At 62.5% G+C, this 25,726-nt stretch overlaps 2 protein-coding genes across 3 annotated transcripts; one reads left to right on the top strand and one right to left on the bottom strand.

The window, feature by feature from the left end:
* The first annotated feature begins 3,599 nt into the window (after nt 1-3,599).
* Nucleotides 3,600-7,011, top strand: PACSIN1 (protein kinase C and casein kinase substrate in neurons 1). Of its 2 annotated transcripts, none has more exons than XM_050911398.1 (9): nt 3,600-3,662; nt 4,036-4,192; nt 4,325-4,560; nt 4,729-4,884; nt 5,236-5,411; nt 5,711-5,831; nt 5,915-6,039; nt 6,353-6,546; nt 6,902-7,011. In XM_050911398.1, exons 1-9 carry the CDS (start codon nt 3,600-3,602, stop codon nt 7,009-7,011), a joined length of 1,338 nt encoding a protein of 445 aa, XP_050767355.1. The 2 variants fall into 2 exon arrangements, with proteins under 2 accessions (XP_050767355.1, XP_050767354.1); XM_050911397.1 differs by having other exon boundaries at nt 5,915-6,018; nt 6,224-6,546.
* Nucleotides 7,012-11,695: 4,684 nt separating this feature from the next.
* On the bottom strand, nt 11,696-14,353 carry SPDEF (SAM pointed domain containing ETS transcription factor). Its single transcript, XM_050911530.1, is given in 6 exon segments — nt 11,696-11,874; nt 11,963-12,103; nt 12,569-12,616; nt 12,708-12,905; nt 13,907-14,254; nt 14,257-14,353. Coding segments are annotated over 6 exon segments (1,011 nt in total).
* Nucleotides 14,354-25,726: the final 11,373 nt, after the last annotated feature.

Genomic DNA, 25,726 nt, shown 5'->3' on the forward strand with positions numbered 1-25,726 from the left:
TTTCCAATTGCTGAGCTTCGGCTTTACTGCCGGGAGCCCCCGGGTAACTACAAGGCAACAGCGTGCAGCAAATTACCATCCCGTCCCCAGCTCATGTGCTCTGGCAAGCAAGGGTCCCCGGTGCCCTCGGCTCAAGCGGCACCGGCCGGGCTGGGCTGCGGCTCCATGTTGGGATGCTGCGACTGCGAAAGGGGTTTGCACCATGGAAACGTCTTGCGTTGCATCGGTTTGTGCTCGGGGTTGATGTCGGGGAGCTCCCCGCTTGCTCTGATTCCCGCCGATCGAGCGCAGCTGCCAGCATGGCTTCCCCCTTCCCTGGATGCTTTCACCAATAATTAATCGCCGACTCCCCTCCCGGCCCCGTTAGCACTCGCGCTCCCGCAGCAGGGCTCACGCCCGGCCCTCTCCCGTTTACCACGAGTGTGAACCTCCTGCCTCGGGACAGGTTGGGGACAGGGATGGGGACGCAGGCTCGCTCTGTGCTCCGCTCCCCTCCTTGCAGCGTATCCGCTACCATCCTGCCTTGGCGAAGGGCTCTTTGCAGCAGGAGAACCTGCACCGGGAGGCTCTGCAGCCCCTCCTGGCCCCTGGTCCCCACTGGGCTCAGCTGATGTGCAGGCAGGCAGGATGGGGACACATGCAGGCAGCTGCCTGTTCCCTGTATCACATCCCCATCACCTGCTTTTTGGCAGCAGCAGAGGTGCTGGGCCCAGGGCAACCAAAAAACCTGAAGGCAGAGCAACCTGCTGCCTGGACGCAGCCTCCCCGGGGCTGGGGCTGGTGCCTGGCACCTCACCGGGGACCCCAGAGCCCAGGATGGGGCACCCCGATCCAACGGGGCACCCCGAGGCCGCTGCACTGGGGGTTGCACATTTAACGGCGATGTTACAGCAAAGGCAAAGCTCTGGCAAAGGCAAAGAGAGCGGGGAGAGTCAGGGGCCCAGCTGGCCCCCCCGGGGGACCCGGCTTGTCCCTCTTGCCCTTCCCGGGCCCTGGGGAGCTGCAGGAGGCAGGTAGCCAGAACAGATGCTGGAGCAGCGCTGGCCCAGAGCTCTGCAGCCCCTCTGCCAGGGGCAGGGGACGGCAAAACCAGGCTGTCTCTGCCTGTGTGGGGACAGGGCACTGCCGGTAAGGGCTGCCGGTTGTGGGAGTACGGGCAGCTGCCCGTGCCCGCAGTGTCAGCAGTGCCAGCCCTCTGCATTGCAGCAGCCTCCTGCCCGCACCGGGTCAGCGGCCGCATCCTCGGCCCCCGCAGAGGGCAGAGACCCCCCTGCAATGCCGGCAGCGGCAGGAGCTGCCCGGTGGGTGAGACGAGCTGCAGCAGTGCTCAGCGCCGAGTGGGCTGATGGGGAGAGAGATGCAGGGGGGTGGCTGCTGCGGGAGCAACCCGAGGGCACGCGGGGGCAGGAGCTGGGACAAACTTCACCGTCACTCGATGCCAAACGCTCTGTGGCTTCTCTCTGGCAGCTTTGTGGAAACATGGGGTCGGGGGGGGGGCAAAGCGGAGGCCCCTCGGCCGAGGGTGCCCAAGCGGCAGCACGTGGCTGGGGCTGGCAGCTCGCCACGCCGCGGCTCGGCCGCCGGCACTGCGGGCGCCGGGCATCACCGCCAGCCGCCTTGATGCGAAGCGATGGGCTGCGCCGGCGGGGCCAGGGCGGCGGGCGCGGGGCTGGCGTGTGCTGCGCAGGCAGCCGGGGCGGCCCAGCGTGGCGGGGGGCACACACGCGCGTGCGTGGGCGTGCGAGGATGGTTGCGCGTGGGGGTGCGTGGCAGGAGAGCGGCAACAAGGCAGCAGCGTTAGCTGGGAAGTGATGCAGAGCCAAAAATAACCCCCCGGGCTGCGGCTCAGACCAGGTAACGGCGAGGAGCAGGAGCTGTGGCAGCCATGTTCCGCAGTGCCCCACGGCCTCGGCTGCTCCCGGTTTGGTGGGGGCGGCTGGGGCCAGCTCATGTGCCCGTGGGTCCCAGGGTACCCCCAGCCATGGGTGTGCTCCGTCCCCAGGGTCCCTGTCCCAGCCCCAGGCAGGGCTGGGGCTGTCACCCCAAGGATGCCCTTGCCGTGCCAGCGCAGTCTTTGCAACAAAACGAAGAGCCAGAGGCCAGAGGCACAAGCAAAGACCTCGGCGCTGAGCGTTGCACCGTGCCCGGGGCTTGCAGGAGGGATGGCCGCATGTGGCACCCTGCCGGGTCCCTTGGGGGTTGTGCCACCGGGTGCTCTGCCACCGCTGTGGGTGCAACCGGGGCAGCCCGTGGGTGTTCGGGTCGGGTGCTTTCACAGGTGGGGAGGTCACTGGCCATGCCGTGGGTGCCAGGCAAGGCACTGGCGCCGCGTGCTGCTGGCTGCGGGGGGGGACGGTGCTGGCTGCGCTGCGCACCGCCGCGGTCCCCCATCCATCTGCGTCTCGGCAGCTGAGCGAGGGACAGTCATGCGTTTATTTTTAAACCGGCTGGGGAGGGCGGCGGGGATTGGTGCCTCCCTGGTTATATCACTAAATCCCTGCCAGGCCCTGTTAGTTCCAGCACAGCGAGCCCTGCGCCGCGCTCCAGTAACCGTTTCGGCCCCCCCATCCTCCTGGGGCCGTGCCCTGCCCTGGCCCATGGGCTCCTCGGGGCCAGCTGTGCGCACAGCTGGAGAGCGTGGGCACCCACCAACTGTTCCCCACGGGTGGGCACCGGGGCACCAGGACCCCGCACCCCCCAGCCCTGCCCTCCCACCCCATCACCCTCTCCCAGGTGCGGGGTGGGATGCAGGCAGCCAGGTCTCCCGCTGCCTGCTCCATCTCCCTGGGTGAAGTGGTGGTGCATAGGGACCACAGCCACATCCCGCTCCCACAGCCCTTTTGGGGATGTGGCAGGAGGAAACCGGGGCAGTTCACAGCCGCTTTGTCCCCATCCCGGTGGCAGATGCCATGTGGGACAGGCCCAGCGCTTTCCTGTGGAAGCACTGTCCGGATCTGGGGCAGGATGGGGATGACGAGGATGCTCATGGCCACTGCGGTCCCCTCTCCGTCCCCATTCGATGCCACCCACCAGCCCCCAGCCCCATCCCCAGCCGTGGCTCTCAGCAAAGCGGCAAAGGGTTAAGCCATGCAGCGGGGCCACGTGACGCTCCGGGGATGCCGTTTTTCTGAAGATCAGGATGGATTAGGGTGGAATATCAGGACGAGAATTTCTTCAGGTTGTGCATCCCCCCACCCTGGCCCTGCTACGGCCTCTCGCCCCACGCTGCAGTTCCCCAGGGACGCACGGTGCCGAGCCAGGCACCCCGGTGGGTGAGCTCCCTGCTGTGCTGCTCCCCGCAATTCTCCCTCCCAGCACAGCTCGCTTTGGGGGGGTTTGGATGGCACCAAGTGGGTGGCACATGGTGGGCATTGGAAGGGTCTATGGGTCTGGAACTGGAATGGGCACTGTCCCCACCCTGTCCCCATCCCCTGCAGCCGCATGCTTGTCCCGCAGTGCTGTAAGCAGGAGGGATGGGGGTCCCCTGCTCCCCCCCTGCCCTCCTGACTCCCCGTTTTTCTCCCCTCAGTGCATGAGGCTAGTGTTTGCCCGAGAGCCACCCAGTGCCCGCACTGACGCCCAAGGCAGCGCCGGGAGCCATGTCGGGTTCCTACGACGAGTCGGCAGCGGCCGCGGAGGAAACAACCGACAGCTTCTGGGAGGTGAGTCCTGGCCGCCCTCTCCTCCCGCGGGGCCCCCGCCGCCGTCACTGCATTCCAGGGTGTCCCCTGGGCCAGGGGGGACGGTGCTGCCCTCCCCTCCCGCAGCAAGCCCTGCCTGCGGGCACCCCTGCCGCGGTGGCTCGGGTGTCCAAGCCGACTCTGTTGGAGGTCTCAACCTCGGCTCTCCCTGAGGGGCACCGACCGATGGAGGGGACTGAAAGGAGTTGGGTTTGAGCAGCCCCAAAGCAAAAGCTCCATCCCTGCACCCCTAAAGTGCCCGGTGCTCCCCCCATCCCCACCCCAGGCCAGCTGGGGCTGAGCCGGGCATGCCTGCCTGTCCCCATCCCCGTCCCCATCCCTGTCCCCCTCCCAGGTGGGGAACTACAAGCGCACGGTGAAGCGGATCGATGACGGACACCGGCTCTGCAATGACCTCATGAACTGCGTGCACGAGCGGGCCAAGATCGAGAAGTCCTACGCCCAGCAGCTCACCGACTGGTCCAAGCGGTGGAGGCAGCTCATCGAGAAAGGTACCATGGCTTCCCCAGGGGGAGGCTCCCCCCAGGACACCTGGGTCCCACGGGTCCCCGTGAACCATCACAACTGAGGTGGAGGGGGCAAGGGCTGTGGAGTGACACTCAGCTGTCCCCTCTGCCCCCCAGGTCCCCAGTATGGCAGCCTGGAGAAGGCATGGGGTGCCATCATGACGGAGGCGGACAAGGTGAGCGAGCTGCACCAGGAGGTGAAGAACAGCCTGCTGAACGACGACTTCGAGAAGGTCAAGAACTGGCAGAAGGACGCCTACCACAAGCAGATCATGGGAGGCTTCAAGGAGGCCAAGGAGGCTGAGGACGGCTTCCGGAAAGCCCAGAAGCCCTGGGCCAAGAAGCTCAAGGAGGTGAGAGGAGAAGCGCAGCATGTCCTGGGGCACCCATGCCATCTCCCAGCTTTAGCTCTGGGTGCCCGGTCCAGGCTGGGAGAGCTGGGTGGCACCTCCCTGCAGGCAGAGGGATGGGCAGGGGGCTGTGACTGCTACTCTGATGTCCTTTTTCTCTCCTCTCCACAGCTGGAGACAGCCAAGAAAGCCTACCACCTGGCATGCAAGGAGGAGAAGCTGGCGATGACCCGGGAAGCCAACAGCAAGGCGGAGCAGTCCAACACCCCCGAGCAGCAGAAGAAGCTCCAGGACAAAGTGGAAAAGTGCAAGCAAGACGTGCAAAAGGTGCGAGCCACTGCCCTGCTCCGGGCTCACGAGGCATCAGGCAGGGAAAACCAGTGGAAATGGCCACCGTGCCCTTTTTCCCCCCATTCGTTCCCATTTTCCCATCCCTACGCTCCTGTAAAAGGGTGAGGACTTGCAGGCAGTGCTCAGGAGAGTGTGAGCAGGGCAGAGATTTACCCCTCTTACTGGAGCAAAATCTCTCCGGCAACCAGACTGATTTCACCCGCAGAGGCTCTAGGCTCAATCTGGGCTCCCCAGCATGGTGGCCCACAAACCAGATCCTCTCAGCACCCAGAAAGGACCTCTGAGGTGCTCGAGGTATAACCCAGGTACCCTACTGCACCTTTGCAGACTCAGGAGAAGTACGAGAAGGTGCTGGACGAGCTGAACAAGTGCACCCCCCAGTACATCGAGAGCATGGAGCAGGTCTTTGAGCAGTGCCAGCAGTTTGAGGAGAAGAGGCTCAGCTTCCTCAAGGAAGTGCTCCTGGACATCAAGAGGCACCTGAACCTGGCCGAGAGCAGCAGGTAGGTGCCTCGTGCGCTGGCTGGGCAGAAAGTGCCCACACAAGGTCTCCTTGTGCTCCTCGGAGGGACCGAGTGCTTCCAGGACAACCCATCCCCTGCAATACAAGGGAGAGAGGTCTCTGGCCAACAGGATGGTCACTAAGAGGTACCAGAGTGGCAGGAGGGCTGTGCGGGAGCCTGGCGCCCCCCAGTGCCTCGTAGGAGGTGACACAACCTGGGCATGTCCCCATCCCACCCCGTCCCCGGGGCACCCCGCTGGGGTCCACCCGCAGCACCCTGACCCACGTCTCTCCCTGCAGCTACGCCAACGTCTACCGGGAGCTGGAGCAGACCATCCGCCTCTCGGACGCACAGGAGGATCTCCGGTGGTTCCGCAGCACCAGTGGCCCCGGGATGCCCATGAACTGGCCCCAGTTTGAGGTGAGGCTGGGCACGCCAGTTGGGGTGCAGGCAGCCCCATGGGGCGGCCGGGCGCTCAGGGGCCGGTTGCTCTGTGCTTGCAGGAGTGGAACCCGGACCTGACGCACACGATAACGCGGAAGGAGAAGCAGAAGAAAGGCGAGGGGGTGACCCTGACCAATGCCAGCAGCACGGGCGAGACAGGGGCGCTGGCGGGCGAGCGCGGGAGGTGAGGGCCAGCAGGGAGGGGAGATGCCATGGGAAAGGCATAGCATTTGCCTGTGCAAACATCGCCAGTGCTGTGGGGACACGCAAGGGGATGCAGGATGTCCTCGGTGACAGCCACCCCTCTTCTCTGTCCTCCCTCCATGTCTTGCTGGCCTGTCGTTAGCTGGGGGTCCTGCTCGCTGCAGCCCCCGCTCCCCTGTAACCCCGGGAAAGCCACAGCATCCTCCCAGATGTCGATGGCACACGGTGCCTGCCCACCCCACCATCTCCCTGCCCGCTCTGACGGCCCCTCTCCCTCCTTCCCCCCACCCCAGCGTGAGCAGCCACGACCGCGGGCAGACCTACAGCGCCGAGTGGTCCGATGACGAAGGCAGCAACTCCTTCAACACCAGCGAGGCCAACGGCGGCACCAATCCATTTGATGAGGAGTCGGCAGGGAAGGGCGTGCGGGTGCGGGCTCTGTATGACTACGACGGGCAGGAGCAGGATGAGCTCAGCTTCAAAGCAGGTACGGTCCGTCACCGGTGCCAGGTTGGCTGGGGCTCGTCTGCCGGAGCTGTGGGTCCCCCACATTTTGGTGTGAAATCCCTCAAATAATTTCTTGAGTTATCCCAGCCCTTCAAAAAGTTGAACTGGCAGAAAGGGGAAGGCACAACCTGAGACCAAACCTGGGTGGGACTGGAGAGATGGTGGGATGGGGCACATGAGGTCTCTTGGTCACCCCTTGACTTTCTACCCTACAAACCAGCATTCTCAGGATCAGTCCTAGAAACCCCCAGCAGCTCCATCCAGGGGAGTAACAGGGTGGTAGAAGAAGCTCCAACACCTGCAACGAGCTCTCCTCTTTCCACCTTCCTCTCCAGGTGATGAACTAACCAAACTCGGTGAAGAAGATGAGCAAGGATGGTGCAAAGGGCGTTTGGACAACGGGCAGCTAGGTCTCTACCCTGCCAACTACGTGGAGGCAATCTAAGTCTTGTGGTGTGCTCCTCGTTGCCGTCAGCAGATAAATCCACCCTCCGTTGTCTCCATCTCTCCACCAGCCAACCAACCATTTTGCCGTCTGGTCCTTCACTCCTCACAGTTAGAGATTCAGACATATTTTCCGACCAAGCTTTTATTTTTTTAAGAGTTGTCTCCGAAGAGTATTTTGCATAGTCGCTTTCTTCTTCTTCTAAGATAACGTGAAGCGAAAGATGACGTTGTCCGTTCGTCTACGTTAGTTGATTTTTTTTCCGAGCGAAAAGCCAATACCTCAAGATCTTAAAGCCCAACCAGTGAGAGCTCCTGATTGGTTGGTTTTTAAAGATACTGAAATCATGAGCCGCCTTCTGATTGGCTGGAACTGTTCTGAAATGCACGGTGCTGAAGCTCCTGGGACCAATCAAATTCACCCCAAAAAACCAAGCGGGAATGGAGTTGGACTCCATTTTTTTGATGATTCCATGTTCTTCTCCCCAGTTCATCCTCCCTCCCCGAAGGAAGGGGACGAACGTCCCCTCCTGCCCCGCAGCCACCTGGCCCCATCCGCGGGCAGGTCCCTGCTCACGGGCAGGGCTTGTGGCAGCTTGATGCCCAAGCGAGGTGGGACCAGCCCTACCATGGAGCTTGGTGGCATCTCCTCAGCTTCCTCCTCCTCCTCCTCCTCGCAGCCGGGCTGTCAACATGTCTGGAGCGGGTGGAGGCTCCCGAGCCGATGCCCCGCATGTGCTGCAGGGAGCAGCATCGCCCTTCACGAGGGCAGTTATCCAGCGCACACCAGATCCAGGGTGAGATGGCCCTAAAATGCTGTTCGGAGAAGGACCCACCGCAGCCCGATGCTGCTGGAAGCCCCTTCACGCCCAGCCTGGGATAGCGGGGACCGGCTTGGATGCTGCTGGGGACGGTCCCCATCCAACTCCCTTCCTGAAGAGAAGCAGGAGCAGAGCAGGGATGGGGGATAAGCAACATCCAGCCTTGCACAGTGCCGGCAGGAGCTGCAGCCAGCTGGAGGACGAGGAGGTCTCGGCGTGGGCAGCAGACCCCAGCCCAGGCAGCAAAGCAGCTGCCTGGCGAAGACAGACGAAAACAAGACGCACCAAAGCAGGGGAATCACCGCAGGCTTTGCCCTTTGCTTTTCCCCAAGGGGCTCTACCCCCTCCTGCGCTTGGGCTCTGCAACCAGCCATGGCGTGGACGGGACCCCCTCAGCACCCACGGGTGCTGCCACCCAGCATGGTCACCCCAACCCCTCTGCCCTGGGCACATTTGCCACCCCAAGCTCTTCCCTACAGTCATCTCATCTTTTCCCATACCATCACCCTTAGCAGCATCGATGCCGTCGTCTTCCCGCACGCTCCTCCCTCTCCTCTCCTGCCCCCTCCATGGGTTCGTGAATTTTTTGGCCCCAGGGATCAAGTGTTCTCACGGAGGCAGGGGATGCGCCATGGGCACGGTGGGCGAGAGCCGCCCGGCCCCGCGTCCCCTGCCGGGTACGCAAACGGGAAAAAAACCACAAAAAAAGTCAGAAAAAACCCAACCAACCACCTGTCTCAGCAATGCACCCCGGTTTTTGTACATTGATTGTGTAATTTAAGAAGTATATATATAATATATATATATATTGTGATTGTATTACCGTGGATACAACAACAAAAAGCAGCAAGCGAAAATAACTGAGCTCTGTAAGCGTCCTTCGGGTCTGGGTCCTCGTTTGCCTCCGTGCGCCGGTCTCACCCCCCGTGGAGGTGGCTGTCAGGGTTACGGACCCCCCTGCCCGGGGCGGGCGCTCGAGCCCCCCGCGCCCCAGGGAGCTGCAGTCGCAGCCGCTGCACCCCCAGGTAGGGATGCCCCAACCCTGAGGCTTTGGGGTGCAGTGGGATGGGGGGCTCGGATGCATTGCTGGGGTCCTGGGGGGCAAGGGGGCTGTGGGAGGCGGGGAGCAGGCCCTGCCTTTAAGCCCATGGGGAGATTCAAGATAAAGCAGTTTTGGGGGCCATTCCCAGTGCCAGCAAAAGCAGCAGCCCCCGACCCAGTGCTCCCCAGTACCCTGGGCAGGGGGAGACGGGGAAACCCCGGCGTGGCGAGTTAATGCTGGCAGAGGGAATAGAGCCTCGTGGGCTGCCTATGAGCCTTGAAATCTCGGGGAAACCAGTTTGCAGGTCACCCACCCCTCTCCCCTCCCCAGAGAGCTGGGGCAGCCCCAGCAGGACAGGGCAGCGGCCGAGGCGGATGGGGCGGAGGGAGCGGGACCCTCCAGGGCATGGGGGGCACCCCCTGGGCTCCCAGTGGGGAGGGGGCAGAGAAAAGGGATTTATTTCCCCTTATTTAAGGGCTGGAGCTGCAAGGGGTTTGGGGAGAAACCCCGGCTGTGAGCCCCGCGGCGCTGGCTGCCCATCCCGCTGCAGCGGGCATCTGCTGGGTCAGGCCCCTGCATTCCCGGGGACACGGCATCCCCGGGGGCACCCTCCCCAGCTGGCAGCACCTTTTCTCACCATTTAACCCCCTTCCTGCCCACCTTTCCCGCAGGGACATGCAACCACCCGCCTTCACCCACCCCGCCAAAGGACCTGCGAGAGGGACACGGGATTTGGGGCACCAGCACCCCCAGCCCATCCTCCTGGAGCTCCCTGCACCGGCTGCAGGAGCAGCAGTCGCACACAGGAAATCACAAGACACGTTTTGCTTCCCCCCCCCCCCCATTTCTTTTTTTTTTTTCCCCTTTTCCAGAGGCCAAGGCAGTTTTCCTCCTTCCCCTGCTCCTCTCCTCCCTGCAGTCGCCCTCCATCCCTCCAGCTGGGATGCTTGCAAGGCTGGCCGAAGCGCGTCCGCTCCTCTGCCGTGTAAACAGTATGAAACAGGCAGAACAAAAAGAAAAAGGCAGGAGCTGTCACAGGCAGCTATTTCAAGTTAAAAACAAAAGACCAAGAACCAGGTAGTTTTTTCCTTTTAAACTCCCACAAAGCATTTTGTGGGTACCCGGGCTGCCCGTCTACCCTCGTCATTTGAGCCTAAACCACAACTTGCCACCCGCCAAAACCAAAAAGCAAATAAACAAATAAAAAAAAATTATAATATAAAAGATCAACATCGCCAGGTAACTTAGACTCTCGTGAAATGTGCAGTTTAAGCAATCACCAGTTTTCCGTCCCAGTCCAGGCTCGGCGGGTTGCGTTTCAGATTTACTGTCCAGAGGGAAACGGCAAAGCTGCCATCTCCCTTTTCCCAAACTCCGGAATCAGGCAGTCTAAATAAAATCCAAATCAAGGGAAGAGCCCTGTGCCACGGCCAAGGACCTGGCAGCTTCGGGGGCTCTGGGTGTCCCCATGCCCAAGGATGGGGGACCCAGCTCAGGGGACCTCCACGCCTGCAGGGATGCCCCAGCATGCACAGCCCCGCACCCACATTTTCCAGCTGCTCCCTTTGCAAAACGCCCGTGTTCAGCCCCAAATCCCTGTGGAGCAGAGAGGTCAAGCATGTCCTGGAGCGGGAAGCAAAGCGGGGGATGCGCTTGTCCCAAGGGGTGCCCGTGGTCCCCAGGGCACAGTTACCCTGCACCCAGCTCCCATGGCAGGCAGCATCCCTGGGTGCTGCCAGTGCCAGGCTGCTCCCGCACGGGTCAGGTCAGCGCGGGCCCAGCCAAGGGCAGCTGCGGGTGCCCTTGTCCCTGTGGGTGCCATTGTCCCGGCTCACGCCCGGGCTTTGTCCTCCCCAAACAATGGCTGGGATGAAGCCACCCGCAGCCAGCAGCCGGGAGGGAGGGGAGGAGGGAGGGACGAGCCTAGCTGCCATCCCCCCCAAAATTCAGGCAGCCCCTTTCTTTGCAGCTGAGGGTTGAGGTGCAGCAAAGGGCAGAGCCCCCCAGCCACGCTGCCCCCCACCCCGAACAGGGCTGTGGGCCAGGAGCTGCTTGTTGGGGTAAATCCGGAGCAGCCCCGCTGCAGCACACAGGGTCACTCCTGATGGGCACCGAGGGCAGCCGGTCCCACAGCCGGTCCCACAGCCAGGCCAGTGGTGGCAGGGGGACAGGGTCTGGCTGGAGGGGAGTGTGGCCCTAATGGTGTCGTGTCCCCCCCAAAGGAGCCCTGGGGCTTGACGCCGTGGGGATATTGAGGTCTCCTGCTGGGATGTGTCCTTGGCCCCTGTGTCCTGACGATGCCCTGGTGCTGCGAGGTGAGAGGACAACGTGCTGGGGGGCAAGAGATCTGGGGGCAGGACTCCGGTGTCCCCCAGCTCCTCCCCTGCGTGACCCCAGCCACTCTCCCACCTTTAATCCCTGCCAAAGGGCACCAAGGTTGTGGGGAGCCCCGCGACAGCCACAGATTCATTTGCCTTGATCTCACCCCAATCAACCCCATGTCTCCTCTGCCGGCCCCTAATTCCGTGCCCACCCTCCCCTGGGAGCGCTCGTGGGAGACGAGGGCTCTGCACGGTCCTTCCCCCGCACCAGGGCACGTTGGTGGTGGTCCCTTAGCAGGGGGGCTCATCCCTCCCCTCTGAGGCTGGGGGGTGAGGGGGGGGTCCCACGGTCCGTTGCCAGCAGGTCCTGGGGGGGTGAGCCTCTTGGCACCCCAGCCATGGTCCTTAACGCTGGAAGATGGTTTCTGTGGCTGGGAGGCAGAGGGAGGCAGTGACGGTCCCCTGTCCCTCCCGGGGCTCAGCCTGTCCCGCCGCCACCGCTCAGACCGGGTGGACAAACTGGTAGACGAGGCGCTGGGAGATGTCGGGTTTCCGGATGATGCCTTTCTTGTAATACTGCCGGATGGAGCGGCTCAGCTTGTCGTAGTTCATGGCCGGGCGGTTCTTCCGGATGCCCCACAGACGGGCCACTTGCGCTGAGTCCTCGATCTTGAAGATGCCTGGGAGAGGAGGGGGGCATGGGGGTTAACAGCCTTGCCTGCACCCCCAGCACCCACCTCAGGACCGCCGGAGCACCCACCCACCCACCTTTCTCCTTGTTGAGCCAGCGGATGAAGCGGCCGTAGTTGTGGGGTTTCAGCAGCAGCTCTTTGAGGAACTGCCAGAGGTGGATGGGTTGACCGGCGCAGGATGAGTCCACCTCGCTGTCTGCCCAGCTGGCATCACCTCCTGCCGTGGGAAGGGGTGGGGATGGGTGACATGGGGGTGGGGAGAGACCCCTCTGCTTTGCACCGCCCCGGGGAACCGCACGAGTCCTCGTCTGGGAAATCCCAGCTCAATGCCTGTGGGTCTCTGGAGACTCAGCCCAGGCAGCAGGTCTGGAAGCATCGCTTTCTCCTCCCCATCTTGGAGCAGGGAAAACAGCTCGGTGCTGCCCTTGCGCAGCCCCACAGGGATGCACGGGCTGCGGGATGGAGCCGGCGAGGGTCTCACGGCCATTTCCCCTTTGCTGCACCTCACAGACAGCCCAGGGACTGCTCCAGGGCAGAGGGCGTGCAATCACACGGATGCTGCTGCAGCAGCCGCTCCAACGCACCAGATAATTGCAATTAAGCAGGGAGCGACCTCTCAAATACCCCAGACCTGTCTGAGGCAGAAGCAAGGCCAGTGGAGCTGAGCCCGTGCAGAACTCACCACAGTATCTCACATCTCCCGGGGTGGCTTTTTCCTTCATCCAGGCAGCTGGAAGGGAGGAGCGGGCAGTCAGAGAGGCATCTCCCGTTGCACAGCACTGCCCACCCTCCCCAGCTCCCTCCTGGTCCCTGGCACCTACCAGACTTCCAGATGTCGAGGTGGGCGTGCAGGATGTCACCGCAGGCAGGCGAGCGCTGGCAGAACTGCTCCTCGGACATGGCACACAGGTCCTTTCCCGACAGCTCCTGGAAGGACTTCCCAATCTGTGGCAGCCGGTACTGGTGCTCCGTCCACAGGATCCACTTCTGCACGTTGCCGGGGCTCCAGTCCGCGGGGTCTGGAGGCAGAGGGTGAGCGTGGCCAGCAACAGCCCGGGCAAAGCCCGGGGAAACTCAGCTCACCCCACAATGGCCCCACGAACCTGGCCCCTCCTGCCCTGCTGCATCACCCACCAGGGTGGGAGCACCCTGCTCCTAGCCTGCCCTGGTTCCCAGGGACAAGACTGTCCCCTTGCCACCTCCTTCGCTTTGGGAAGCCTCATCCAGCCTTTTGGAGCCCCACTCGCTCCCTGCACCATCCCAGGTGACACCAAATGCTTCAAGGGAGTGGGTGGCAGAACCTGCATAAACCTAAGCACATCCCGAGACTGCTTGTGTCACGGCAGCGATGCCCAGAGGAGAACACCCCAGCAATGCCCAATGGCTGCAATACCCAGGGAACTCGGTCCTGGGCTGTCCTGCTCCCCTTGCACCCAACCCCACACCCAGCTCGGGTAGCATCAGCTGGCTCCAGGCTGGCCCCAACCCCACACGCTCATCCGCCTGTTCCTAATGTCCCAGGGAGAATGGGATAGAGAAAAGGATAATAAAAGTCACGCTGTCTGCTCCTTGCTACCGCACACCCTCCCCAAGGTGTGTGCAAGGCTGAAAGGCACCTCGATAACGATGCCCTGGGAGGGGACGGGCTCAGCATCGGATCGCTGTGTCCCTGCACCTCTCTGGCTCTGCGGCACCGGCTGGGTCACACTGGCACCCCACACCCGGCACAGGGCTCTGCCTAAAGCTCTGCTAACCCCTGCCTCAGCTTAACTCCAAGCCAGCGAGGCTGGAAGGGTATTTTGCTGGCATCCCGGGGTGTTAGCCAACAGCCCTGCCCAGGAGCGATGCCCGGGGGAGCCAGGCAGCAGCTATGCTCCCCCAAAACCCCAGCACCCGGTTGCAAACCCCCGAGCTGCAGCATGGCTTTAGTTTCCGCACCGGCACATCCCTCCCTCGCTGCACCCCGCGGCGGGGCCCACCCTGCCCGCAGCCCCCCGGGGAAGGCTGTGGGGGGACCCACCTGCGGCGATGTTGAGGAGCTTGCAGGCCGTCTCGATGTCCTTCAGCACTTCGCCCACCACCATGCTCTGTACCTGCTCCAGCGAGTGCTCCTCCAGGTGCAGGCTGGCCTGCAGGTCCCCCTCGGCCCCCAGCCCCAAGCCCTGGCTGTCGATGATGGGACATTGCTCCGGTTCCTTCTGTGCCTCCCCTTGCCCCCCCTGGGCACCGTTTTGGGAGGGTTCCCCCATGCCCTTGGTGGCCCAGGCGATGTCCTCCGAGTAGAGCATGTCGAAGTAGTGCAGGCAGAAAGCAGGCAGGGGCTGCTCGGGGGTGGCGGGAGGGCTGGGGCTATCCGGGCAGCCCCAGCTCTGGGTGTCGGGGTCCTGGGGGGGGGCAGCAAGGCAGTGTCCGGCCGGGTGAGGCGGCTGGGGAACAGAGCTGTCAGCCCGGGGCTGGCGCTGCCCATCCCTCTGCTCAGCGCCGGCTCCAAACCTGCCGGGAGGAGGAGAAGAGAAGAGAAGAGGCTCAGCCCGGCACCGGTTCCTGCCTTCCCGCCCAGCGGCCAGGCACAAAGGGAGGAACTAAGCCTGTTAGTGGGGAAAAAACCTCCAAAGAGACCCACGGCGCCCTGCGAGCCCCCGCATGAATGCGGGCTTGGGGTCAGCCATGGGGCTGGGGGGGCTGTCTTGGTTTTGGAAGGACCAGCCGCAGCAGCCGGCAGGGAGAAGGAGCCCGGGGGGCAAGCAGGTCCCGACCACCGTGGGCTTTTAGGGTCTTCCCATGAATTGCACACCGGGTTGACAGCAGTTCAGTCCCAGTTGGTGCTGAACGCCCTTGCAGAAGGTAGCAGGGCACGCTGGAGGGGCTCCAAGGCGCCTGCACAGGGCGGCCCACGGGCAGCGAAGGATGCCTAAACCACACAGGCACGTTTCTGTGCATGGAAAACATCACCTGCTGCTTTCACCCGAGGATGCCCCAGCACAACAGCACCCAAACCTGGCTCTCCCAGGCTGGGGACCGAGCCCAGCGCCACAGCACCCGGCTCTTGGCCGCTGCTGCCAACCCCCAGGTGAGAACTTTCCTTTTACTCTCTTGCAAGAAAAACTACCCAAAATCAGCCCGTCCCCATCTGTCTCTGGTACACGGGGAGTCCTGGAGGCCGTGGAGAAGAGGATGAGCCTGCTGAATTTCCATGGCAACACCAGGGAACAGCTCCATCCGTGGAGAAACCTCCCCAAGAGCCATCCTGAGGCTTTGGGAAGGGAAAGCCCCTGCCAGGGGAGAGGCTAGCGATGGGCACAGCCAGGGCACCGCCAAGCTCCTTGCCTGCCTCCGGCATTGCTTTTTACAAGAATTAAAAAAACAGCCCACCCCAAATTGGTGATTTAAAAGCAGAAAAAGCAGCAGCTTTTGCAACGGAGCCTGCCATAAAAAAGGAGCATGCAAAGCCTGAACCAACCCCAAACCCCACTAAGGAAACCAGGCAGCCCCCAAAGGGGAATGGGGGACAGTGGCCAGGGAAAGGGGGTGCCCCGTTTGCTCTAAATCCCAGCTAGGGGGAAAAGAGGTTTAAAAGACTAAAGAGGAAAAGACACCATCGGGTTCCCCCAGGCAGAGCGCACCCCTCGAGCGCAGGGAGCTGAGCAGCCGGCTGCTTGGCGTAGGAGGGACGCTAGCGACCGAGCGCCCAGGACGGCACGTTACCATCCCCGGAGCTCTGCCGTGCCAAACGCTGCTCGGCTCCACGCTGCTGGGCCCGGCTCTGCTCCCGGCGGCATGGCCGGTCATTAAATGTCATTAATAGCCACGTGCTGTGGCCCCGTTAACCACAGTGGTACCGATGGGGAGCACTTGCCATGTCCTGCTCTCAGGGATTTTAATGCCCCCAGAAGTACGGTTTTTGAAGCTCTGCATCACCTGCACTGTGAGGAAGCTCTGTCCATTATTTCACCCTTGGAAAAGCCCCAAAAGCTTGGGAAAAACGCATGGAGGAACCATGGCCACCTAAACAGCACCCATGCCAGCCTGAGCCCATAGGGACCCAGGGAGGGGTTGCAGGTTCGGGAGCTGGAGCCTACGTCCCCGAGGGGTTTCGGCGGCACTGCAGCGAGGAGGAGGAGGGAGAAGGGGTGTCTGTGCCACCGAGCTGCCCCCGCCGCCCAGTTTCCCTGAGAGATGGTGCCGGCTTCCAAACCTCTCCTTGATTTGCCCTGGATTAAAAGAAGAGCTTTAGGAGATCAGCCCTAAATCCAGCCTCACGCTGCTCCCGGCACAAAAGGGAAGCGGTAACAGCTTGTGCAGCTCCAGCCCGCTGCACAGTGCCGGCTGCGGGGGCTTTCTGGGGAGGGGATGGGATTCTCATCCCCAATGCCTCCGGGATGCTCTGGGGTCACGGTGCATCCTCTGCCCATCCCGCCTCCGCCAGGCTTTGCTCCCGCAGCCATAAACCAGACACATGGAGGAGCAGGGCTGTGAAGCCGTCCCTGGGCACGCGGCAGGATGGATGGCCCCATCCCCATCCCCTTCCTGTCCCCCTCCTGCCAGCTGGGACCAGAAGGACCCGATCCCTTGGGCAAGCGTCCCCGAAAGCCTGAGCAATCACCCGCCAAACGGTGCTGTACTCTCAGGGCGGGGGCCTTTGTTTGACTTTCTCCCGCTCTGGCACGCAGGTGGCCGGGCTGGGTGGGGACCTGTTTGCTCTAAGAAGCTGCTTTGGGTGGCCATTGCCCTCTCCTCTCCCTTTATTGCATTTGCCTGGAAAACGAGATCTGGAGAGGCAGCCCCGGCTGCACCGAGATGCTCACGGGGAGCACTGACCCGCATGGCACCCCAAAAACCTTCACGTTCCCTGCCCGAGCTAAACGATGCTGCGCTGGTAATTGCATCAGCCCTGGCAAACGCTCCCTGGCTTGTGCACGCTGCCGGTGGTGAGCATGGCCCCGGTCCCATGGACTTCGTGCCAGGGCTCGCCTGCAGCAAAGCCGCACCAACGCAGCCCCGTGCTCATCCCGGCACTCCAGGCAAGAGGGGAAGCGATCCGGGAATTGGCTTTTACAACACTTGAAACAGCTGCCACCAAGTTATAAAAGCCCACCAGGCCCCTGAGGTTTTGCTTCTGTGGGCACACAGGGGCCAAGACGCGGTGCCGGGGGCTCAGCAGCCCGTGGGGAGGCTCCGAGTGAGAGCGGTGCCGTCCCTGGGGTGCCAGGCAGAGCGGGGTGCTGCCTGCAGGACACCCGCCCCAGCACCAGCATCCTCACCCAGCCCTCCCCATGCACCAGTGCTGCCTGCAACCCCATCACAGGCAGGGAAGGCTCCGGTGCAGAGCGGCGGAGGAGCAGACCCCAAACCGGGATGGAGCCATCGAGTCCCCAAAGTGTTTCTCCATACCCACAACAAAGCTCCACCACTGGGGCACAGCCGGGAGGTACCTGCTACCCCCGAGCCCCGAAACGATGAGTGACCCTCCATCACTCCCCGGTGTCACCCACAGATATGGAGGGGACACCCCAACCAGCTGGGACGGGCACGAGGTGCCCCTGCTCCCTGCTCTCGCCGGCACCGTGGGGATGCTGCGGCAAAGGGCTGAGCTGTTGGCACGAGGGCTCCTTCGCCACGGCAGCGCGGAACAGGGCGAGGAGGAAAAGGCGGCGGCCGCCGCTGAAGGGCACCGAGACAGCCCGGCCCCGAACAGCTCCAACAGCGGCTGAGAAAATAAACCCACACGTTCCCTTCGAGCAAAAAGCCCAGGGCAGCGGGGCTGGGACAGGGCTCCCTGCGCTCCCCGAGGCACGGGGCCAGCGGCAAGCCCAGGGTTTTGCGTGGTGCTGGGTCACGGCTCAGCTCCGCAGGGTTGCAGGGATTCAGCCCCATCCGGAGCCCAGGGAAGCAGCGGATGCCACAGCCGAGGGGGATGGGGACAAGGACCTCCTGTACCACCCCGAGCTCTCCTGGCAAACGCAACCCACCCTCGCTCAGGGTAGCAACACGGGCACCAGTGACCGCGGAGAGCTGGGATCAGCCCTTGGGAGCAAGAAAGAAAAAAAATAAATAAGAAGTCTACCCAACCACCACCCTCAAACAATGGGTCCGTTAATTAAAATTAAATCTGCAGTTAAACAGGTTGTGCTGGAGCGTGGCTCAGGAAGCCCCGTGGGACTGGCGGAGGTTGGCCCGCTGCAGGAGGAGGTGCTGCCCGCGGCACACGGAATGTCTCCCAAGTCCCCGGGTGCTTCCGAAAGCCCTTCCCGGGCAGCTGGGCTCGGGAGCGGCCGGGGCCATGGGCTGTGGGCAGGCTTCTGGGTCACCTCCAGCCCCCACGCTGAGGATGGGGACAGGGATGGGGACATGCTGTGCTGTGCTGTCTGGGGAGGAACCGGAGACGTGCGGGATCCAGAGCTGTCCCAGGCTGCCCGGAGCAGCCCCACGGGCAGTGGGATTTGTCTCTAACCGATCCTTTCAGCTTCACCCACCCCATGTGCCTCAGCGCAGCAAGCTGGGACCCCGGGGGCTGGAAAGGACGGGCACCCCCAGACCCAGCAATCCTCTCTTTACCCAAAAACCCATCTGGGGCTGCGATCTGGGTGGTTTTTCCCCGTTTTCTAGTCTGAGTCAGCACCTCTTGCCCCGGCCACCTCCCTGGGCTCAGCTCTCCACCTCAGCCCCCAAGGAGGGGCCAGCCCGTGCCACGATGCACACACCGACGCCAACCGCACCGGGGCACGGAGAGGCGATGGACGCTGTTGGCTCTGCCGGACGGCTGCCGGCCAGGAGGAGATGCGAGCTATTGTATGGGTCCCAGATTAAGCAGGTGAAGGGACCTGGGGTCCCTGCACGAGCCAGGGCTGCAGCAGACACCCGGGTGCTCAGAGGCTGAAGTCCTACCAGCACGTCCCACCCACCCTGCCAGCCTCCCTGTGCCAGCCATGCCACGTCTCTCCCGGCTGCCAAACCCTGCCTGCCTGTGCCACGCACTCCTTTTATCTCTGCGTTGGAGGGAGGAGGGGTCGGCCAAAATCTCCCCGCAGCCAGGGCAGGGGCTTGGGATGGCACTCGGGGGGCTGGGGATGTGACAGCCCGGGGGTCTGGCTCTGGTACCTGCGTGGTGACGGGGTTGAGGCCAGGGCAAGCCCAGGGCTCACGTTGGATGTATGCCCAGGAGGGGTGCAGACCATCCCAGGGGTCCTGGACCCCCAGCTCCCCCCCAGCCTTCTCCAGCACCACTGAGGTCCCCCTGGCTCCTCCTGCCGTTACCTGCATGGGTGCTGGCGCGGACACCGAGCGTCCCCACGCCCCGGGTCAGGCTGCCCTCTCCATCGGCGCAGGGAGGCAAACAGCAGCGGGGGGGGGGAGAGGGGGGGGACGGGCACAACCCGCCGGTGGCCTGAGCAAAGCCCCGGTGCTCGGTGTCCCCCAGGTGAGCAGCAGAGCTTGGTGTTCCCCATGCAGGGGCAGGGAGCCCCTATTTATAGCAGCACCTTCCTCCCCCGCGAGCTCCCTGCCCATGAGAAAGCCCGTATTGTGGGGGATTTGGCAGCCGAGCAGCGTTTGTGTTTCACTAACCGAGCAGAACCGTAAAAATCAAACCTAAAGCCAATGTGCCTTTAGCACTGACAAAAAAAAAATACCCAGCAGAAAAGCAGAGCAGCGCTGAGATGGTGCAGGTCTGGTAAAGGGGTTCAAAGTGCTTTATAGAGACACCCCTGAGCTGGCAGCTCCTCGACAGCTGCCCAGGACCTGGGATGCTCTGTAAAGGTCCCCGGCTGCTTGTCGGTCACACAGTGCCCCAAAGCACATCGTCCCCTCCCTCCCGCCGGGCACAGGGGCTCGTGGGACCCTCAGTGTCCCTGCTGGTACCGGGTGGGCTCGGGAAGAGTCGGCCCCAGGAGCCCTAGCTCCCGTCCCACCCTCCTCACCCAAGCAGGAGGGGGTTGTGAAGACACAAAGTTGGCAAATCCCATTTTATTTCGGGTGACACCATCCCGAGAAGTGCCAGGAACCTCATGCCGGGGGACAGCCTGTCCCTGTTTAGCCCTAATGGCACCTGGAGGTGCAAGGAGCCGTGGGACGGGATGCTCGCAAAGGACGGCACCGTGTCCGTCCCGAATCGGTGCCAGAAGGGCTGTGGGAGCCCCAGGAGGGAGGGAAGGTGAGGTGGGTGCTGGTGGGTGCTGGTGGAGCATTGGGCAGCCGGGGAGGGTCACGGCAGCAGTGTGGGGCTTACCTCGAGGGTGTGCGGGCAGCTCAGAAACCGCATGGGTCCCAGCGTAGGGTGGGAAGAGCAGTCTCCATGGCGCTCGGCACGGCGGCCGGGGCAGGCATGGCCCGAAGTAGGGTGCCCCAGCACCGGCAGGGAGGGTGGCCAGCAGCACCCTGCCCGGCTCAAAGCCAGTCCCACGGCGGCAGGGCGGTCGGGCTGAGCCGCATCAGCTCTCGGCAGGCACCAGCGGGATGGGGACAGGGACGGGGACGAGGACGGGGATGAGGACCAGGCACCCCGAGCAGCTCCGAGGGCGGCGGAGGGATGAAGGCAGCCGGCGGCCGTGCCGAGGTATGCGAGGGGGAAGCCGGCAGCCAGTGCAAGGCGCTCAGCGAATGCCTCCTTGGCCCATTATATCTAATTCCTTCCTTATTTACCTGAACAAACAAGCTGGGTGCTTACCTCAGCTGGAGGTGTTTGAATAGCCCAAGCCAGGGTTAACCCTTGACGGGTGTGTCAAGGCACTGGGCTCAGACCCAAATGGGCCCTGGGAGGGGAGCGGGGCAAATCTGGGCACTGTTAACCCCTTCCCACCCTCGTCTGGGACACCCGCACAAGAGATGGGGACGCCGCAGGGGGCGAAACCGAAGGCTCCTCCCGGAGCCAGACCCTGCAGCACAGAGACCTTTTGGATGCATGAGAGTCCCTGCCCGGACCCTGCGGCACAACATCGCTCCCCCAGCACAGGCTGGGCTGTTTTGGGGCCAGGAGCATCACCGACTGATATCCCAGGAGCATCCCCTACCCAAGTGCTGCGGCCATGAGGGACTTGCAACAGAGACTGCGAACAAGGATGCTCAGAGCCGTCAGGAACAAAAGGAGCCCCTCAAACCAGGGATAAGGCACCATCACCTCCCCGAGGGTCCGCGTTGCTGCTGCCTGCAGGCAGGACAGGGCGCCGGGGGCATGGCCGGAATGTGCAGTGCTCCAGGCCTGGGTTGTCTCCACCGGCATAAGCAGGAAAAAGCTGTTTTGACCGAGACAGACACTGAACTGGTATTTATTGTCTCTTTTTTAACACATGAAGAACGCAGGGCAGTTCAGGCGGTTCTCCTGCGCACGTAGCGCTGCCGAAACCAAACTCCCCCATGCCCTAAAAATCCCACGTCAGACAAAACGCCGGCCACAAACACCCACGGTGCAACCCAGGTCGGACCCACGTCACCAAGTCCTGGCGGCCGCGTGGCCGTCACGCCTGGGCTTTACATCTCCAGCCCATGGAAAATGCCACAGCGAAGCCAGCATCCCTCGGCCGCCCTGACCCCGGGGCCGATGCACGGCGGCGGCACGGCACAGCCGATAAGCCGTCCATTGGAACTGTTTGCCTGGAGGAAAATAAAACCCCATAGGAAGGCAACCCCTGTGTTACGGCTTCCCCAGCCCGCCCGGCGCGATGGCAAAGGGCTTCGCTGCACTATCGCCAGCACCAGGAGTTTCTGCCTCCGTTTTGAAATGCCTCAATGTTATCTTATCAGTGGGGAAAATGTTCCCCCCGGATTAGGACTCCTGCCGTCTGAGGGGAGCTTTTCTCCCCTGTTTTGGTAAACACAGCCGGGCCCGGTACACGCGGCGGCGAGTGGGGGGGAGACGTGGGCTGGGGAGGACACGGGGGGCGAACGGCTGCGGTGGGGAGGCCACCAGCCCCTGATCGGGCTTTGCCACGGGGTGGGCACATGGGATGGGGATGTGGCACAGCCGGGGGGCACAGTGCCCCCTGCCCAGTTGTGCCAGCTTACAGCAGCCACAGCACAGCCCCCCGCACCGCTCAGAGCATCTCCTCTCTGCTTCAGGCAAGGCACCACGTGCACGACCCAGCACTGCTGCCCCGCAGCAGCGGGCCTGATCCTGCATCCCTTGAAGCCTGTTGCAAAGCTCCAGAGAGCTGCCGTAGGTCCGGCTGCCAGGGTGCAGCCCCCCCCTCTCCGGCTCGCTCTTGCCTGTTTTTGACCCACGACACCGGGTCTCGGCCAGAGCCGCCGCAGGAAGCTGGGAGCGGTGGGCACCGCGCCGGGGCTCTGCCTGGCTCAGGGGATGGTGCACAGCACCCAAACCTGCTCCCGCGTCCCACCCCAGCATCTCCATGTGGGAACCAGGGGCAGGAGCATCCCAGCACAGCCCCGGAGCAGAGGCTGTAGCCCTCCAAGCACGGATACCTTTATCGTAGCACAGAAAGGCAAGCGTCTCAACTGTGGAAACTTAAGACAGAGAGTAAAGCCACCTATAAACTCTACACCCACGCACACACAAGCCACGCTGGGAAATCACTGCGGCCGTCCCGCACCTTCCTGCGGCAGGCTCCACGCTGCTGCCCCGCAGTCAGGCTGCCGGCTCGGGGGAAAGTTTGCCGAGCAGGTTACGGTTTGCACGGGTTGTGCGAGCTGGATTTGCACCTCCTCGCTGTGACATCACCTGCAAGTCTCCCTCGTTTATTAGGTTTAATTACTACTTGTTACCAAAGCAAACATCAAAACAGTGCACCTGAAGGAGCCAGGAACAAAGCGGAGGAGAGCGTGACGGGGGATGCTGGGTGAGAGCACGATGTCACCAGGCAGAGGGGATGCGCTGGCAGTGCCTGGTGCTGGGTCCCTGCTCCGGAGCATCCCAGACCCAGGTCATCCCGGTCTGTCTGGGAACCGTCACCCAACTCACATCTGGGTCTGAAAAAGCTTTCCCTGCTCCTCTTATCAGTAGCACCAGAGATTTCGATAAGCAAAAGAGATTAAAGGGAAAAACATTTGCTTTGCTGGGCTCGGGGAGAGCTGGCCAGCATGACACGGAGCTGCGAAAACAGGCAAGAGGCCCCAAAATGAGATCTCTGCTTTCCTCCCCAAAGCAGGTTTGGTGGCTGCAGCCACCCGGCGTCACCGGCCGTGCCGTGCTCTCGCTGCCGCCTTTCGCAATCGGCAGTTCGGCACAGCTCTGCTTGCATACGCAAACCAGGAAAAGAAGAGGTTGCAACACCTGAGGAACAACAAAAGAGGGGAAATAAAGTCTGATTTTTCTGCCCTGTGTGCGCAGTTTTCAATGCTTTTTCCTTGTCCTCCCTGTCAACCCATCAGCTCCGATTCCGGTGCCTTTTGCCATGGTTGAAACTTCAACGCTTGGGAACGCGGCCGGAGGGGAGGGATGGAGAAACGACTCATGAATCAGCCTGGAAGAATCTCTCTGCCCACCTGCCTGCAGCTAATCTCTGGCTTCATCACAAGAATAATAGATAAGCAGCCATATAATGTATAATAAAACTATTGAAAGCACTTGATGTCATTGAAAAAACCACAGAGGCCATCGAGCCTGATTTGTCCCCGAGCTGAGCGGTGTTTCCTGGTCCCCTGCAGCAGCGAGGCTTCCTCTGCTTCGGCTCCCGTACGGCATTTGGGGACAGCGGTGGTTCCCGTGCAAAGCAAACCCACAAGCTTGGGTCCCTCCGAGAGGCCTCATCCTGCATCCCGTGCCTGTGCCTCTGGGCTCTACAAAGGTGATGCTCAGAGAGGAGATGAATCCCTGCTCCCAGGCTGCAGGATGGGCGCTCTCAGGCTTTTCTGCAACCCCAGGAGACTGAAAATGGTTGAAATGCCTTTAACGCATCCCCCGGCTCAGTCCTGCTCCGTAGGTGTGAACCCACGGGAGTCACGTCTGCAGTGCTCAACACCTCAGCCCACGCCAGCCCCAGATCCAGCAGGTATTTTTGTCCTGAGACGCACGCCGCAGCTCCAGGCCGGCAGCGTGACGAGGAGGGATGCTCCCAGGCTGCCGCCGGACCGAGCATCCTTTGGGTTTCCACCTCCCCAGCACCATCGCCCCCCACGGGCTCCGGGCACAGGGGGATGCTCCCAATGCTGGGCTGAGACCAAGGCAGAAACCAGCCTTCAAATTAACCAGTAACCATCGGGAAAAGCACCAGGACATAGTGAATCCCTGCTGAGGGTGAGGGACAGCCCGGGGGTCCTGGGGCTGAAGCCACCGTGCAGGAGGAAGGTCCCAGCGGGAAGCGGTGGCTGCTCACTCCCCTCCTGCCGCTCGTAATCTTAATTGCTCTTCACTGGCTGTTTGCTAACAGCAATTCGTTTCCTCCCGGCCTGCACCGAGAGGGTTTATCGCTCTCACTCGTGTGTTATTTCAAGCTAATGCACGTATAGAAGGTCAGAGCCTGGAGTGCTCCCTGCGATCCTAGAAAGAGTCTCCGTGGCAGGAGCGGAGCAGGGAGGAGCAGGCAGAGGGCCCGGGAGCCAGCGGGTCTCAGACACTTCTCACCCACTGCCTGCAAGCTCCTCTTTCCCCAAAAAGGGCAGCGGGCTTGGCAGAAGGTGGGAATACCGGCCACATTTTCCATCCCAGCTCCCGTCTGCTTTGCAGTCCCGACTCAGCGCCCACCCTCAGAGAGGTCCCCTTGCTTCTGCACAGCTCACCGGTCAAACTGCGTGTGCTGCTCTCCAGAAAGATGCTCCGGGCAGGCTGGTTTTTGCAGTCGAGCTTTGGAGATGCTCTGGCGAGAGCACGTGCCGGTGCAGAGCAGCATCCTCTGGTCATGGTTCCCGCAGCCAGCGTCTCTGCACAGCGTCCCCGTGCTACCAAACCGGAGCAAACAGCAGGAAGCACGACGTTGGCATCTAGCTGAGCTGCTGCTCGTGCTCCCCTGGGATCCCCCCCAAAACCTCCCTGCAAGGGGGATGAACAGCCGCTACTGCGGGGAAAGGGAGTGAGGTGCCGGCTCAGGCACCCACCGGGACTGGGTGCTGCTGGTGCCCCGCTGCAAAGCAGGGCTGAGCACACCCTCCCGAGCTGGGGATCGGCCAAGGTTTCTGCTGCCCTTGGAGGGGACCTGGGAGGGGAAAAGGGCTTTCCAGCAGCACTGCAACCCCAAAGTTAACCAAAGGGCCAGAGAGCGCAAGAGAAATAACTCACAGGCATGCACGGAGGAGCCAGCACGCTTTTTATTTGTGCAATGACCCTGTGCAGATCTACCAGGAAGCATCTTCAGAGCTCTCGAACCACTAAGATCACTCCAGAGTAGAGAACAACTGAATCCCCTTAAATTCCTCCTCACCCCAGTCAAATATACCTATTTCCCAAGCAGCCCCAGGGCCAAGCAGGGCCGCTCCTCTTTATTACCTCCCCGGGCCGCCTTTGCTGGGCTTCCCCATCTCCCAGATGCTGCCATAAACCCTGTTTACGGGGGACGCGTGTATGCTCGAGGCAAACAGCCGCAGTTATTGCTGCTGGCACCCGCCTGCGGGGCCCACCCTGATAAAAGAGCCGGGGCTCGTGGCCGCTGCTCCGGCGCTCGGTCCTTGCTGCACAAGGTGGCTCCCGGCGTTCCCGTGCTGCGGCGGGGAGACCTGAGCAAAAAACACAACAACAACAACAACAACAAAGAAAAACAACCGAAAGAGCAGCAGGAAGAGCGTTAATGGCACTGCAACCCAAATGGTGTCACCTGCATTTCGGGGCAGCCCCTCAGGGTGCAAATGGGGGGTGCTGGAGAACCCAGCTCCATCCAGGGGTGCAGGGGTGAGTGTCTGCTCTGCACTGGTGGCACGGGAGGTCCCAGAGCCGTCCCTTGGCTGAGCACAGAGGTGTCAG

Source organism: Gymnogyps californianus, chromosome 27, assembly GCF_018139145.2.
Source record: "Gymnogyps californianus isolate 813 chromosome 27, ASM1813914v2, whole genome shotgun sequence".
Classification (NCBI taxonomy): Eukaryota; Metazoa; Chordata; class Aves; order Accipitriformes; family Cathartidae; genus Gymnogyps; species Gymnogyps californianus.